Genomic DNA, 15,167 nt, shown 5'->3' with positions numbered 1-15,167 from the left:
AAGCTGGTCTTGTAACACCAAAATGTCTCTGGCGTTATTTTAAGATTTTAGTGTTCAGGCTAACGGCTGAAGATGTGGACTGGCATAGATTAACATGTTGTTTGTTTGTTTGTTGTTTAACAATGTACTCAGCAATATTCCAGCTATATGACGGTGGTCTGAAAATAATGGTGTCTGGACCTGACAATCCAGTGATTGATATCATGAGCATCGATATACGTAATTGGGATACGATGACATGCATCAACCAAGTCAGCGAGTCTGACCACCCGATCCCGTTAGTCGCCTGTTACAACAAGCATTGGTTGCTGAAGACCTATTTAACCTGGGTCTTCATTAGTTTAAGGTGAGGTGAGGTGAGGTGAAATGCAGTGTGCAAGTGTATTGCACTCATATAGTGACATGCATGCATGTGTGTGTGGGGTGGGGTGGGGGTGGGGGGGGGGGGTGGGGGGGGGGGGTGTGGGGGTGGAGGGTGTGTGTGTGTGTGGGTGTGTGTGTGTGTGTGGGTGGGTGGGTGTGTGGTGTGGGTGTGGGTGTGGGTGTGTGTGTGGGTGTGTGTGTGTGTGTGTGCTTGTACTAGTCAGGATCTTTGCTTGTTTTATATTACCAGAACACTGAGATACCATTCCATCGTTTAACATGGATACCCAGCTTAGACACAGAATTCCGAGCTGACCAGTCCTAGTTTTAACCCTTTAATGCTGAGCGCCATGCAGGGTAACAACAAGTAACATCTTTAACATCATTTTGTACGATGCAGCCAGGGGAACGAACCACCGACTGTCCACTCTCTGTGTAGGCATTTAATGTATATAAAAGAACAGCCCATATTTAGATATCAAAGAAAAAGGCAATGGTCCTGTTACTGAAAACACACCAGTTTTCTAGCAATATGAATATGAAAGATTATCATAGATAGTCAAATCAACTGCAAATAATAACACATCTATTACTTCAGCCTCAAATGCAACGTATTTGCTTCATGTTATTTAATCAATTATAGCAACATGTGACCAATCAAAAACACAACTGACATCCCTGACAGGCTTTATAGACAACAAAAAGTTTATGGACCATGTGGATATGATGTTGTCAGACAGGCATGTCCATGAATGAATGAACGCATAGTGTCAATGACAGAGGGAAGATTTATTAACTACGCTGCGATGTGGGGGACGTCCCATACCGACCTACTCCTATTGGTCGATGTCTGCGACCCACATCAACCACCTCAAGATCATGGATGCTGCAAATGGCAAACAGGTACAGGTCGAAGGTCGAACTCCACTTGTAAGGTTACACAATTTTGTGGCTAATCAAATTTTATGATGTAATGTCTCAAGATGACAGCATGATCAATCACCATCTAAACTCGATGAACTCTTTTCCATCTCCAACAACTGACACTGTACCTGTGCCGCTGACATCACTCAACATAGTGAGAGGGTTCTTGTTAACCTCACCAACCTCAAGCTATATTACTTTCCATAATAACGTAGGGAGACTCACAGCTACAGTGCAAGTTCTCTTGTGACAAATTGCCCAGGTGCATATCAAAAACGACTTGTGCGTGTGATCAGAATTTTTAGATTCCTGCAGTTCATTTATCATTTGCTCATGTGCATATTTAACATACGTTAAGTTTTACACTGCTGTCAGGTGCTTTTACTTCTTGACAAATTGACAGAGTTAGAGGAAGGGCCTCTGTAGCACAAAGCAAATCTTACATGAGGAGCTCAATAACAGCGGTGATGTGACTCATGAACGGTGCATAATTGAGTTAACTTTGTGCAAAAAGACAAACTAAATATTTAGAGGTTGTAAGAAAATTCAAAGTTGCTCAAGGAACAATTTCAGCTTTTTGATATTTGCATGTTACCTTTATGCATCCTAGATTCCCAGATGACTCTGACATTAAACACCATTTACTGCTTAAACTCACATACATAGATCAATGAATGAACTGTTTCTAAAATAACTTTGTACACATATGTTATTCAGAATTAATTTAAAAGAGTACAATAGACATGTAACCCATATATATTAGTAAAAGTATGTTCTGGCCTGCACTCTGTGGAAGACAAATGCATTGATTTACATTTGGAGACCTATTCTGCCTGGGACACTCACAGAAGAGACAAGCATGGATTACTGCAGACCTATTCTGCCTGGGACACCCACAGGGGAGACAAGCATGGATTACTGCAAACCTATTCTGCCTGGGACACCCACAGGGGAGACAAGCATGGATTACTGCAGACCTATTCTGCCTGGGACACCCACAGGGGAGACAAGCATGGATTACTGCAGACCTATTCTGCCTGGGACACCCACAGGGGAGACAAGCATGGATTACTGCAAACCTATTCTGCCTGGGACACCCACAGGGGAGACAAGCATGGATTACTGCAGACCTATTCTGCCTGGGACACCCACAGGGGAGACAAGCATGGATCACTGCAAACCTATTCTGCCTGGGACACCCACAGGGGAGACAAGCATGGATTACTGCAAACCTATTCTGCCTGGGACACCCACAGGGGAGACAAGCATGGATTACTGCAGACCTATTCTGCCTGTAAATCCCCATGAGGGGGTGTCAAGCCAGTATTACAATGGACTCAGGGTTCTACCTTGACCTACAAAACTAGGTGTCCAGGTGATCCCCAACCATTAATTTTGAGATTCCTTGCAGGCAATATGAAGGCCCTGTAAAGTAATGAAATGGTGTAGAGTACTGTACATTGGGATAATTACTTCAGAGCTTGGAATGAATCAATTATCATGTGGACAGTGGTCATGATTGATGGATGAAATAACAGACACTCATAACTGCTCTTCATGTGCTGTAGGTACAATGAACATTATTATGTTTCCCTTGGACACAGTAAGTTTTTATGTCTGCGTCCATTCTCTACATCTGCGCATACTGGGCGCACATTTATGCGTCATGTAAAACCCTGCTATACATGACATGAGCAGGTGCTGAAAAAACGATTTTTCCCCCTTTCATATATAGACCCCAAGAAGCTCTCCTGTTCGTAATATTCACTAATCTCTATTTTTGACACACATGAAGCTAATATCACTCAGGAGAAACTTCTATCTATTATAAATCATTGTTTCATTTCATCAGTGTAATAACTCAGAATGTTGGGAACGTGCATTCTAGAAGCCATCTTGTCAATCTGGGAAAAAGTGCATCTGCACTGCAGAGTGACTGACAGATCAGAGCTTCACTGCTTAACGCTCCACGGCTTCTACCATCTCCTCACATGGCTTCCATTACTTCATCATGTCTATGTACCTAACAGCCTTCATTACCTTACAGCAACTTTTTCTCCTCCAAGGACCCTTTGAATTCCAGGACTGTCAATCATATTCCTAGCCTTGTGGGTAATATGCATGACACAAGTATGAGGAAATGGAATCGGACAACCTCTTAAGAACCAATGGTTTCCAAGCCAAAGCCATCAGGGTTAAAAATCTCCCTCAAAGAGCTTAAATGGTTTAACTACCTTCCCAGCTGTTTTCAATATTGGTCAATTTGGCAAGTTGTGAGGGCAAATCAAAGCAATCAATTTACTCTCCACATTTTTATTACCGCAACCCTCCATCTTCTAAATGGTAGAGCATTGGTACAAGGGTCAGGTGACTCAACTATGAGAGTAATAAGCATGGCATGTTTTGCAAACAATTCTACATAGTTTTGATATATGGAATTTAATCAATGAAATCTCTGGTCGAAAATGGTGGAGTGATATGATGCAATGACTGTTTTGCCTACCACTTACCCAGGTTTGATATTTGGTGCTGTAATTTAATATCAGCCATTTAATGGCTTTTAAGAAATTCACAATTCAACAAATGAAAAACCAATGAATGACTATTGATAGTGTTCTACTGGTATCTGAGAATAAGCATGTAAATAAAAAATTAAGAATAATAACTATCCCATGGCCACATAAAATTGTTATGTCAGGATCTCTGAGCACAGGAACTAAATATGGCTCCTCTTGTGTGTCCTAGCCGGTTCTGGGAGGTTCCTAAAAACTTACACATGGATCTAATTGTCGCCTTCGAATTATTCGCCCTGATTACAATCCTGAGTCGTTAATTTGTTTGCACTACACCCATGCTCATGGGTTTCACCAAAGTGATAGGCGTCTACCACATCCACATCCTCGATTATCCAGAGTATTATATCTCCTTTCTATTATGACCGTCACCACCACAGCTTCGATCCTGAGTGACGTCACCATCTCCATCTCTCAAGGACCTAACATTGAAATTTGCCCACTCATGAGTTTGAAATCAGAAACCAATCAAAATGCCTCCTCTGAATATGAGTTTGGCAAAGACAATATTCAAAATCACAGCCTCATACACTTGTTATTCGGAATCAGAGAACGTTTGGCGGGAAAATATGTCATTTGTCTCTTATTTTTCGCGATTTTTCAATATTTATAATGTCGGAATGTGGGCAGGTAACTTTGAAGATGGGCAGGCAACACTTATGGGTCACCTGCCTGACCATATTTTGGGATCTTAAAATTATTTCAAACACTGGTTCAAAGCAGCAATAAACCCAACTCACTCGTTCAGACCTCAATTGTCAATTATCAGTGTTCGAAATTAAGCATAAAAGTGAAGGATCCTTGTTGTAACCCTAATGTCAAAACAAGGTCCCTAGATTCAAATGCAACAGGACAAAACATCAATGACCCCAAGAGACCCACTTCAAACACTGATCATGAACAAACAATCTCGTATTTAACTGCCACTTCCTCAACAACCCGTGAGGATGACACAACACCATTGTAATATGACAGCCCCAGGGTCCATGTCCCTCGGATGCTACTGTCAAGACAACTGATTGTTATCAGCAGGGTAAGGGCCATGTCACTGTTGTTGTCAGCCATCAGGTAACAACAGCTGTAGGCCATCACAGCTCATCTGATCAAGAACCATCGATGTAGTGTAGCAGGCCTGTCGCTGGTTTATATCGCTCCCTTACCTCCTTTAATTTCTCATGTAGTACACCAATGTTTGTTGTAAAACATGTCAACATTGAAATACAATACCTGACTTATTCAATTTAAACATTTCTCTGTATTATCTAGCACACATGAATATATATGGTTCAGATTACATTGATTCCGAAAGTAAGAGCAGTCAGGAGAAGTTAAACTATATTTTTCAATCTAGTAGCAATGCTGTAAACATGGGTGAATATTGTATTTGATATGTATTTCATAAAAAGAGAGTCATATTGAAAATTTGGTCACCAATACACCAAAAGGGTTTGGTGGACATGAGCAGGGTTTAACGCATACAGTTTGTGAATGGACACACTCTCGTAAAGATCTGGGTTAGAATTGGTCTTCACCAACCCATACTTGTCATCAGAGGCGACTAAAGGGATCGGGTGGTCAGGTCGCTGACTTTGTTGATGCAGGTCATCATACCCAATTGCCTAGATTGGTGCTCATGTAAATCACTGACTGTCTGGTCCAGACACAATAATTTACAGACCACCGTCATATAGCTGGAATATTGCTGAGTTTGGCATTAAAAAAACAATCAAACAAACAAAAAAAGTGAATGGACACACATAATTTACATTGCAGGTCTTGAGGAAGTTGAATAATTAAAACTAATCATTATTGTCACCTGCTTTTGACTTATGAAGACATTTCTATTCAGATAGGAAATAACCTCAAAGCCCAACAGTGTCAATGGTTGATTATCTTCAGTTTCAGATTGGTTCATTTACTAGGACATTGACAAGGTGTACTGCATTCTTGTAAGAGGCTTTCTCAGCTGCGGACAATTTCAATAATTTCAAGGTCTGAGCTCTGTTTGGGAAGGAAATCTTGGTAAACATCTATACTTCCCTTCAAATGTATAGACTTGGTAACTTAATCTGGTATAAAGTGTAACCAACAAAAGGAGAACATGTATGTCATTTGCATCAAGATGGATCAATTTTCACAGCCTCTGTCTCGGGTGTGTGCCTTTCAGCAGGTACTCCTGTAAAATGATCATCTTGAGAAGTTCTTAGGAAAAGGGCTGAAGTTGAACATCAGACAGGTAATCTGATCTTGTGTTCAGCTGAGCTGACAATATTTAACTTGTAGAAGTATTACAATAGATCGAACTTATGATGCAGTGTGACTGTCTTACGGCATTGACAATACATTGATAAGTTAGATGATACCTCCTCAACTATCAAAAGTGAATGAGTATTGTTTTACGCCGCTTTTTGCAGTATTCCAGCAATATCACACCAGAAATTGGCATCACACATTGTATCAATGTGGGGAATCAAACCCTTGTCTTCGGCGTGACGAGCCAACGTTTTAACCACTTGGCTACCCCACCGGCCTGACTATCAAAAGATGTAAACAATGACAAAAAACAACAATTAGTCAGAATATAGTTATTTTTTAAGTTTCATTAACACCCGACTATAATAAGCGCTATCTCCCATAAATCTCCAACAAGTTCAGTAGTATCAATCCCATGAACCGAGGAAATGGTGGCTGTGTAAGGGTTGACATCACATCAAATAAACATAAGCTGTCTGCATTGCTGGTCGGTGAAGATACTCCAAATAGTATTGCAATTGCTAAACAGCCACTAACAGTCACCCCTATTGACATGATTGACTTCTATTATCAAATCTCATACATGTCGCCTAACAGGCTGACCGTATCCTGAGCTCTCTATCCAACACATGGCTTCCTTTACTCTACATATCTGTGTCTGTGCTTTTCATGATGAGAATGTTCTATCTCCTATACACAGATAACTTAGTAAAGGAATAAGACTGCCTTCAAAAAACAAAAAACAAATTCCATATTTTTAACAAGAGACCATTTATAGAACATAATTGGACTGTTCAAACTAAGAAGTTATGGAGATAACTGTGGCAGGCTGTCATCTATCATTGTCCCCTTAATGTTCTATCTTTATCATGTTTATATCATAAAACATCAATTCAGAAAGACAGGCTATAATGAAGTCATTAACTGGAAACAATATATTCAACAGACACGATACATCAACCTCACCATTATAGTGTGCCTGGAAAGTGAAGTGAGTACCCTCTGACATGCCCACAGAATTTACCTTCAGGTAAATCAAATATGTTTAACTTTCGGTTACCCACTTAACATCTTATTATTTACTGCCAAACATCTAACTGGATTCATCCATTAAGCTTACTACTTAGCTATCAAAACACTAAAAAACTTTGAGGTCATCTGGGTGATAATTGGATAAGTAGATAACAATATGAAAGTTGACGAACCTTGCAATTAGTCACGCCTAAGGTGTCGTGTGCATTGTTATCATTACCCAATCCAAGATGTTGCAATGGCAAAGATGATAATTATCCCAGAGGCTCCTAATACTACAAGGACAAGGGCAGTTTATTGTTATAGGGCTGTGTAGAAATAAGCTGACATCACTCTGTAATGTTTATGACTTACAGTCACTCCACAGTGAAACTGCGGACATTGAGTAATTACTTCATCATGACTAGAATACAGAGATGCATTCTCATTCCAATCTCATGATGTGGCTCCATGTTGGTCTACATGACAAATTTCTCACCTCTGATGAAATTCAGTGAGTAGTTTAGTTACTCAACAGCTCAAGGTCTATACTGCGTTAAACTTGAGTTGGGGTATGATCACACGTTCACAATCAATTTACAAATCAAAATGATTTAATGTGAGCAAATTCATATGATCAGTTCCATCATTTGTTAATTATTTATATACATATAGGGCCTATATATCTGTTCTATGTTCAGTCATATGACTTATACCCTAAAATGAACCCTCAATATTTTGAATTTGACAGCACCCTCGGGTTCTTTACAGACTTAAAGTGAGACATGTCTTGGTCAATATTCGGCTGAAATTTTCAACCAAGATGAGGTTACCACGTTTTTGCCACTGTTAGTACGTGTTTCACGTAAAATTGACAGTTAATAATAAATTAATACCATGAAATCTACAATTGACATCCTTTCACCTGTCTCGCGTGACAGGTGTGGTGCTAGCTTTCATGTAGGACACACGTAGGATAGTTCATGTGGGTGAAATTGACAAGGCAAATAGGCCTACTCACTTTTTGGTTCAATGGTTGTTGTTTATTTTTCCTCTTCAGAGAAGGAGAACGAAGTATTTTCCGTGGTGCTCTATCCATAATCCACGAGATTAAGACCCTGGCATACAGTATCCATTCATTATAACACGAGGAGCAGTGTCTTTCCTCGTTGACGTTTCAAACTTTAAAGTGTTCGTCCCATATGAGAGATTGGCAGCCAAAGTCAATTTGATACGAGAGCTCTGATTGGTTCCGTCGCCAGAGCTCGATGCCCGTCTTCTATTTTCGTTTCCCGTAAGATTATACCTTTCTGAAGCAGCATTATATTAGATCACCTCAATATATATCGTTTATTGACTCTAAATGAATCTGTTAAGATAGATATTCCTTTATTCAACACTAGCAACTGAAATCATCATCGCACCTGTTGCATAAATATCGACCAATGAAATAATTCCTTATAAATCTATAAATAAACGTAGATGTCGCTGTACCCAAATATTTGCATATCTGTGACATTTTACGTCCGCTTTTATCATTTTCTTGAAGCTGCCACGTGAATAATTTCATTTTTGAGTTTGTGTTATCCTTCTGGTTAGAACTGAGGAATGAGGATCATTGTATATCGCTGTACCCAATATATCTAATATTTTACGTCCGCTTTTATAATTTTCTTGGAGCTGGCACGTTTATCTAAGTATTTGTTTCCTCCATAATATCTGTACACGAAAAAAGTAAATTATATGTAGAAATAAACAACGTAAGAACACATTACTTCAAATAAAAGGATTTATACTTATCAAATGTAACACCTTAAAACATTTTCTCTAGGTATAAATAGAAAAGTAATGACTTTACAAAATATATATAGTGTACTTAATGTATAGTAGTTTAATTTATCATCCCAAACTGGTTCCCACAGGAGATATCGCTTGGGTGAGATCAAGCGATATCTACACTGTAGATATTGCTGCAATGAAATTTCATCACAATGCTTTGCAGACCATTGTGACGTCATTGGTTACCATGATGTCACAATCAAATGACATCACTAATGGCTCTGCTACTGAAGCTGTTAGCAGTACTTTTTACACTTATTACTGTCTACAAACTGAAAAAGTTGGAAGAATGATGTTGGATGATAAATAAAATCTCACCCTCGTGTCTTTTGATATCAAATATATTAACACTCGTTGATAAAAGTGGCAAAAATCCTCGGCAAGCCTCGGAGTTTTCCCACTTATATAAACTCGTGTTGATATATTTGATATCAAAAGACACTCTGGTGAGATTCTCTATTTATTACTTGCCCCTGAAGAGATCACCCGTTTAATAAACATACAGCTGTATTACACATTGTGTCATACCAAAACGCGTGCTTATGTACTCTCGGAACACGTTTCACGAACAAATATTGAAAGCTCTCAACAACCCTTGGCTTATTCTACGACATTGCGTATGGAGTTGATAGATCACTGAGAGGAGCTTATGCACACTCGATGACCCCAGCAACCTTGTTGCTAGGCTGACGTCACATGGCATTGTTTCGCCGATGGACATTGCAACAAAATTCCACAATTTACGTCATCGGTCATTGTGACGTGATTGTAAACTTTGAGGTGCAAGGCCCGTTCCACAAGGCGATCGTATTGTAGCGCAACGACAGTCGTTAGTCTAAGTTAAAGTATGTGAGTTGCGATTAGCCCTACGATAATTTTGTGGAACGGACGCCTGAATTCTAAAGGTGGACCGTTGTATGGTATTAAATTCATACGTTTCAACTTTTGACGTGTTTGAAGTATTATTCTGTTAAACTCAATTGGACTATGCCGTGGATCGTGTAGGTGTCAGCCTATTCATACTCAACAGTATATAATTCTAAAAACGTTATAAATGGCAAGTAATAAATAAAATACTAATCTCGCTCCCGTGTAAAACCAATTTTATGAAACTCGTGAATAGTTGTGGTATCTGATTCGCTTTCGCTCGTCAGATACCACAACTATTCACTCGTTTAATAAAATTGGTATTACACGGGAGCTCGTTTAGTATTCTATATTTATCATCCAAAACTGGCTCCCACAGGAGATATCGCTTGGATTAGATCAAGCGATATCTACACTGTAGATATTGCTGCAATGAAATTACATCACAATGCTTTGCAGACCATTGTGACGTCACTGGTTACCATGACGTCACAATCAAAGGACATAACTAATGGCTCTGCTACTGAAGCTGTTAGCAGTACTTTTTACACTTTACTGAAGACACTGCTAATTACTGTCTACAAATTGAAAAAGTTGGAAGAATGATGTTGGATGATAAATAAAATCTCACCCTCGTGTCTCACCCTCGTTGATAAAAGTGGCAAAAATCCTCGACAAGCCTCGGAATATTTCCACTTTTATCAACTCGTGTTGATATATTTGATATCAAAAGACACTCGGGTGAGATTCTCTGTATAATCACTATAAGAATGTAAATAGAATGTATACAGTCATTAGAGGGCGAGTTGATGACAAACATGTCACACATGCATATTTCTTTCTTCTAGCAATTCCTCAGTATTAAGCATATTTAAATATATAGTTCATTTTAGCTTCACGAAAGCTGCTGGCAGTGTGACCAATTCGTGCCATTCCGGGACAAGTTACGAAAAGATGCAAACCGACTGGCCGTAGATGAAGGGAGACAACTCAGCTTTGCCATGGCACAAATCTGGAACATCGTATTTTATTCCGATTCCTACTACACCTGTGAGGAGTTGTTTCGGGGTATAAACAAGATGTCTGCGCCCATGAGAATCGTGTTGAAAACGTCGCCCGAACTCTTTTAGAACTGAATCTGTGTTGATACATTCTGTACATTTGAATCTATTGCCCGTCTTATCGTAAGTCCCTAATATGTATGAAGACGAGGACTCCGATGGTCTTGATTTCGGCGGCGATAGCGAGGATAATGGAGCAGAAAGGTAAACAAAATAAGTTGTCGACACTGTTGTTTATAACATAGGCTACCATGTGCCGTAGTTAATGTACATACCCAATTCGTTTCTTGTAGTACGTACTCAGTCGAATTTCTATACATCATTACGAGTTGAAGCCGCTAATTATCATGTCTAACGGTCTTAATACGTATGGCCTGACCAGATAACAAGTTTTCATACTTTTCTTACCATGCTTAATGAATCATGTTAATCACCAGTGAATTATCCGACCAAAATAGATAAAAGATCTTCTTCTTTTTTAAAATGATTGTCTAACCAGGTAACCTGTGAATCATTTGTCATCATGAGAGTACGAATTAAAATGCATGCCATTATGTCATGTTATTTGATATAAATATCTATAATTTCAGTTCTGAAGATGAACTTGATACTCTTCTCCACGCATTACCTGAGGTGAGGCAACGTCTTCAGTATTGCCGCCAGCAACAAAAGGAACCAGAGGGTGATGATTTCGAGCGTGAAATGAATGAAGAAGTTCAGCAAACTGTTGCAGCAATTGAAACAGAAAGAAAGCTTTTGAGTAGAGGTGACTACTCTTCTTTTTTTCTGAATAGTTTCCATTCTACAAGAATCATTTACTTCAGAATTGAATGACTCATGGTGGTTGTTTATTGTACATGTACAATAAAACACTGCAGGGAGATTAAACCATGAGGGGCGCATGTGGATAAGGAAAGACCATATTACCATTGTGACCTGTGTACCCACTGGTGGATCACTGCTCATTCTAATGACCACTGGATTATCAGGCCAGGATTGGTTTATGCACCACGACAAAACAGTAATCACGGTAATATTATTAAATAGAGCATAGACCAACACTCACTATTACCATGATTACAGCTGGCAATGTAACCATGGTAACAGCCTCCTTGGTCACAATCAGCACCTGCAGGTAACAAGGCCTTGCAATCACTGCTTTTGCAATGCCTATAATCAGATTTCTATGCAAATGATATGTATATTTTGAATATATTTGGTTGACATGCTTGGTGTCCTGGAAACAATGTGATGCCCCCACCCGACCCCACCAACACAGCTATAGATATAAGAAGGTCAGTTCCTAATCATATAGCACAAGCTCAATATGTGATGTTTCCTTTTGAGAAACTTCTGTATTTTTCACCAGTTGAAGGAGTATCACAAGAGGCCACACCCCATTGTTCAACCACTGAGGTAACAAGCGAGGAGCAGTCTGAGCCCACAAAGTTCTACGACAACATTTACTTTGATTCTGATGAAGAAGACAATGAAGGAGGTAGGAAAAACAAGTCTGTTTCAGAAGACGCCATTGAAAAAGGGACATTACTAAAAATGAGAAACAATTGATGAATTAAATTATAATCCAGTGACTTCTGGTTCTACGTTTTACTGTAACAATTTTGCTGTCAGTGTTTCAGTTGTCTTTTAAGGGCAATACAACTTCAACATCATGAAATTTTTGTTTTTGTTGACATGCCCGTTTCAGAAACATTTGAACCTTGTTTTCAGTCAAAATGATTTAAAAAAACGTGGTCCAGGATTAAAAAGAACCAGAATTGTATTTCCTTCCTGATGTATGATTCAAATACAGTAAACTACGGTTATAGCAAACTCAAAAGGACCACTCATTTTAGTTTGTAATAATCATATTTCGTTATCAGTATATATACAGCGTATATACAGCAAATGGGCGGGACTGAAATATAAGTTTGTTATATCGGTCAGTTCATTTTAAGCGTGTTCGTTATAAACATAGTTTACTGTATGTACTTTTGCAGTGAATGAATGAGTGAATACATTTGCTGCTTATGATGAATCACAAACACTGTAGTCAGAGCTTACTTCATCTTCTATAAACCAAACTGGAAGAAAACATGAAAAGGTCGTTCATGAATAAGTTCAAGTTCTGAATTTCCTCACTGTTGGAAACAGTTGTCTTGCCTGCCAGTGTCAGCAATTCTGTTCTCTCTTTTTTAATCTTACTCTTTTGACATTGTTGAATGTTGTATGTGGTTTAGAAATAAAAAGATGAAAATCAAATAATTAAATGAAGAGAATTTGAGCATATTGGATGAATCTTTCTTCACAGTCTCAGGTTCCAAGCGGAAACACCCGATACCAACTGACGATGACCTTCTGTATGACCCTAACATGGATGATGATGATGAGAGATGGGTAGTAAAGCAGCGTCAAAAGTATCGCCCCAATGACCAGGGAGATCAGCTCCATGGAGGAAAAAAGAAGAAAAACATATCTCGCAGTGATGCAGTCTTGAACTGTCCAGCTTGCATGACGACACTGTGTCGGGATTGTCAGAGGTAGGTGGTGTGTGGAGCTGTGACAAAACTGTCCAGTTTTCATGACAACACAGAGTTGCATTATGCATTATTACTGGGTGGGGTGAGGGGGGTAGATGTCAGAGGTAGGTAATTTGTGGAGAGCTGGGAAGTACTTGTTTTTAAGATACAGAAATCATATATGCTTGTCTGAATGCTTTGCTCACATGTACCAAGACTCAGCGAAAGTTCACCAGACCTTTACCTCCAATGGAGCTGTAGTGAGGTCTTTGTGCAGAGAGGCATCATTCCAGAATAAAAGATCTGATTTAATGTGTTGATCTGTGACAAAACTGCCCTTTTACTGACAAGTTTGCATGTCAACTCTATGTGGGTATAGTCAGAGGCCTATCTTGTGCTTCACCTGATTTTTTCGTGACAAAAGTTCATCTATCACTATAAGTAACATTAAATTATGATGTGGATAAAAGAACTTCAGGTACTGCAAAATTAAATATGGACCTTTGTTGGTTTGTTTCTTATGCTACTGAATGTATTTCCTGTTTGTGAAATCTAAAGGTGTGTAATTTGATTGGCTGGTTACCTGAACAATTGAATTAGACTGAAGTTCAATGGCTATTAGACTGTATATGGAGGATTTGTTTGTTTGTTTGTTGTTTAGCACCACACTCAGCAATATTCCAACTTATGGCGGTTTGTAAATAATCAAGTCTGGACCAGACAATCCAGTGATTGATATCATGAGCATCGATCCTTGCAATTGGGTTTACGATGACATGCATCAATCAGGTCAGCGAGTCTGACCACCCGATCCCGTTTGTCGCCTTTTACGACGAGCATGGGTTGCTAAAGACCAATTCCAACCCGGATCTTCACAGGTTTATATGGAGGAAGATATATATGGTGGAAGATAGTGTATTACACTTAAGGAACAAATATGAAGTAATATATTAATCAAAGTTCATTACTTTCCAGACATGACCACTATGACAACCAGTTCCGTGCCATGTTTGTGACCAGCTGTGTAGTGGACTCAAACGAACTGTTGAAATTCCCCGAACAAAAAGGACGGAGGAAGAGGAAGAAGAAACAAGACAAATCCACACCGTGTGAGACGAACAGCAGTGAGGAGGACAAGTACAACCCTGTGAAGTGTGAGGAATGCAACACAGTTGTGGCCATGTTTGACAAGGAGGAAGTCTACCATTTCTTCAACGTGTTGGTCAGCTATGCATGAACATTGAAGACATGCCAAGTGTATTATTTTGTACATAGTAATTAAATCCTATTTGTTAATCTTCCTTTTTGTATTGGGATGTGAAGGGTGGTCCAGTGGTTGGTGTGTCACATGGAAGATCCGGGTTCAAATCTCCACATGGTTTTTACAGGAGAAGATGTAGCTGTCAGGTTGAAATGCGACACATTCTGTTCCAAGTCAATACATATTCAATTCAAGATTGAACACTTCAAAAACTACATGTTTGCAAAGAGCTCACAAGCTCCATGTTAGATATACAGCGTAATTCTTTAAGTGTGTGTCTCTGTTAGAGAAATTTGTTGAAGTGGTGGCATGAGTGTGTAAGTCAGATATGACAGTTTTCTGTGCGTCAAGATCATCCTATTAGGGGATGTAGAGTTCAAGTCAATAAATACTACGTAATTCTCAGTATCATGGCAATATTTTCCCACTGAAAATGATGCATATTCATCACAGGTAAAAACATGAGTTGAATGAAAAAAGTACGCCATTATCCGTT

The 15,167-nt window shown here is 39.1% G+C and overlaps 2 protein-coding genes across 4 annotated transcripts in view; one reads left to right on the top strand and one right to left on the bottom strand.

Annotated features, from left to right (window-relative positions):
• LOC124134831 (mitogen-activated protein kinase-binding protein 1-like) overlaps positions 1–8,411 on the bottom strand; it is a 129,678-nt gene extending 121,267 nt beyond the window's left edge. Inside the window, exon 1 of one of the 3 annotated variants that reach the window (XM_046499888.2) lies at positions 8,146–8,411. In XM_046499888.2, coding sequence (XP_046355844.2) covers positions 8,146–8,223 — 78 coding nt within the window. In that variant the 5' untranslated portion in view covers positions 8,224–8,411. The remainder of the gene's footprint in view (positions 1–8,145) is intronic. The other 2 variants (XM_046499887.2, XM_046499889.2) reach the window with 2 other exon arrangements.
• Positions 8,412–10,798: 2,387 nt separating this feature from the next.
• On the top strand, positions 10,799–14,706 carry LOC124134830 (E2F-associated phosphoprotein-like). The gene is made up of 5 exons (XM_046499886.2): positions 10,799–11,095; positions 11,482–11,657; positions 12,261–12,389; positions 13,203–13,431; positions 14,386–14,706. Exons 1-5 carry the CDS (start codon positions 11,028–11,030, stop codon positions 14,645–14,647), a joined length of 864 nt encoding a protein of 287 aa, XP_046355842.2. The 5' UTR covers positions 10,799–11,027; the 3' UTR covers positions 14,648–14,706.
• The last annotated feature ends 461 nt before the right edge of the window (positions 14,707–15,167 follow it).

The sequence above is a fragment of the Haliotis rufescens genome, unplaced genomic scaffold (assembly GCF_023055435.1).
Source record: "Haliotis rufescens isolate VD_foot unplaced genomic scaffold, xgHalRufe1.0.p SCAF_3, whole genome shotgun sequence".
Lineage (NCBI taxonomy): Eukaryota > Metazoa > Mollusca > Gastropoda > Lepetellida > Haliotidae > Haliotis > Haliotis rufescens.
The sequence above is the reverse complement of the archived record's forward strand: the minus strand, read 5'-3'. Positions and strand labels throughout refer to the sequence as shown.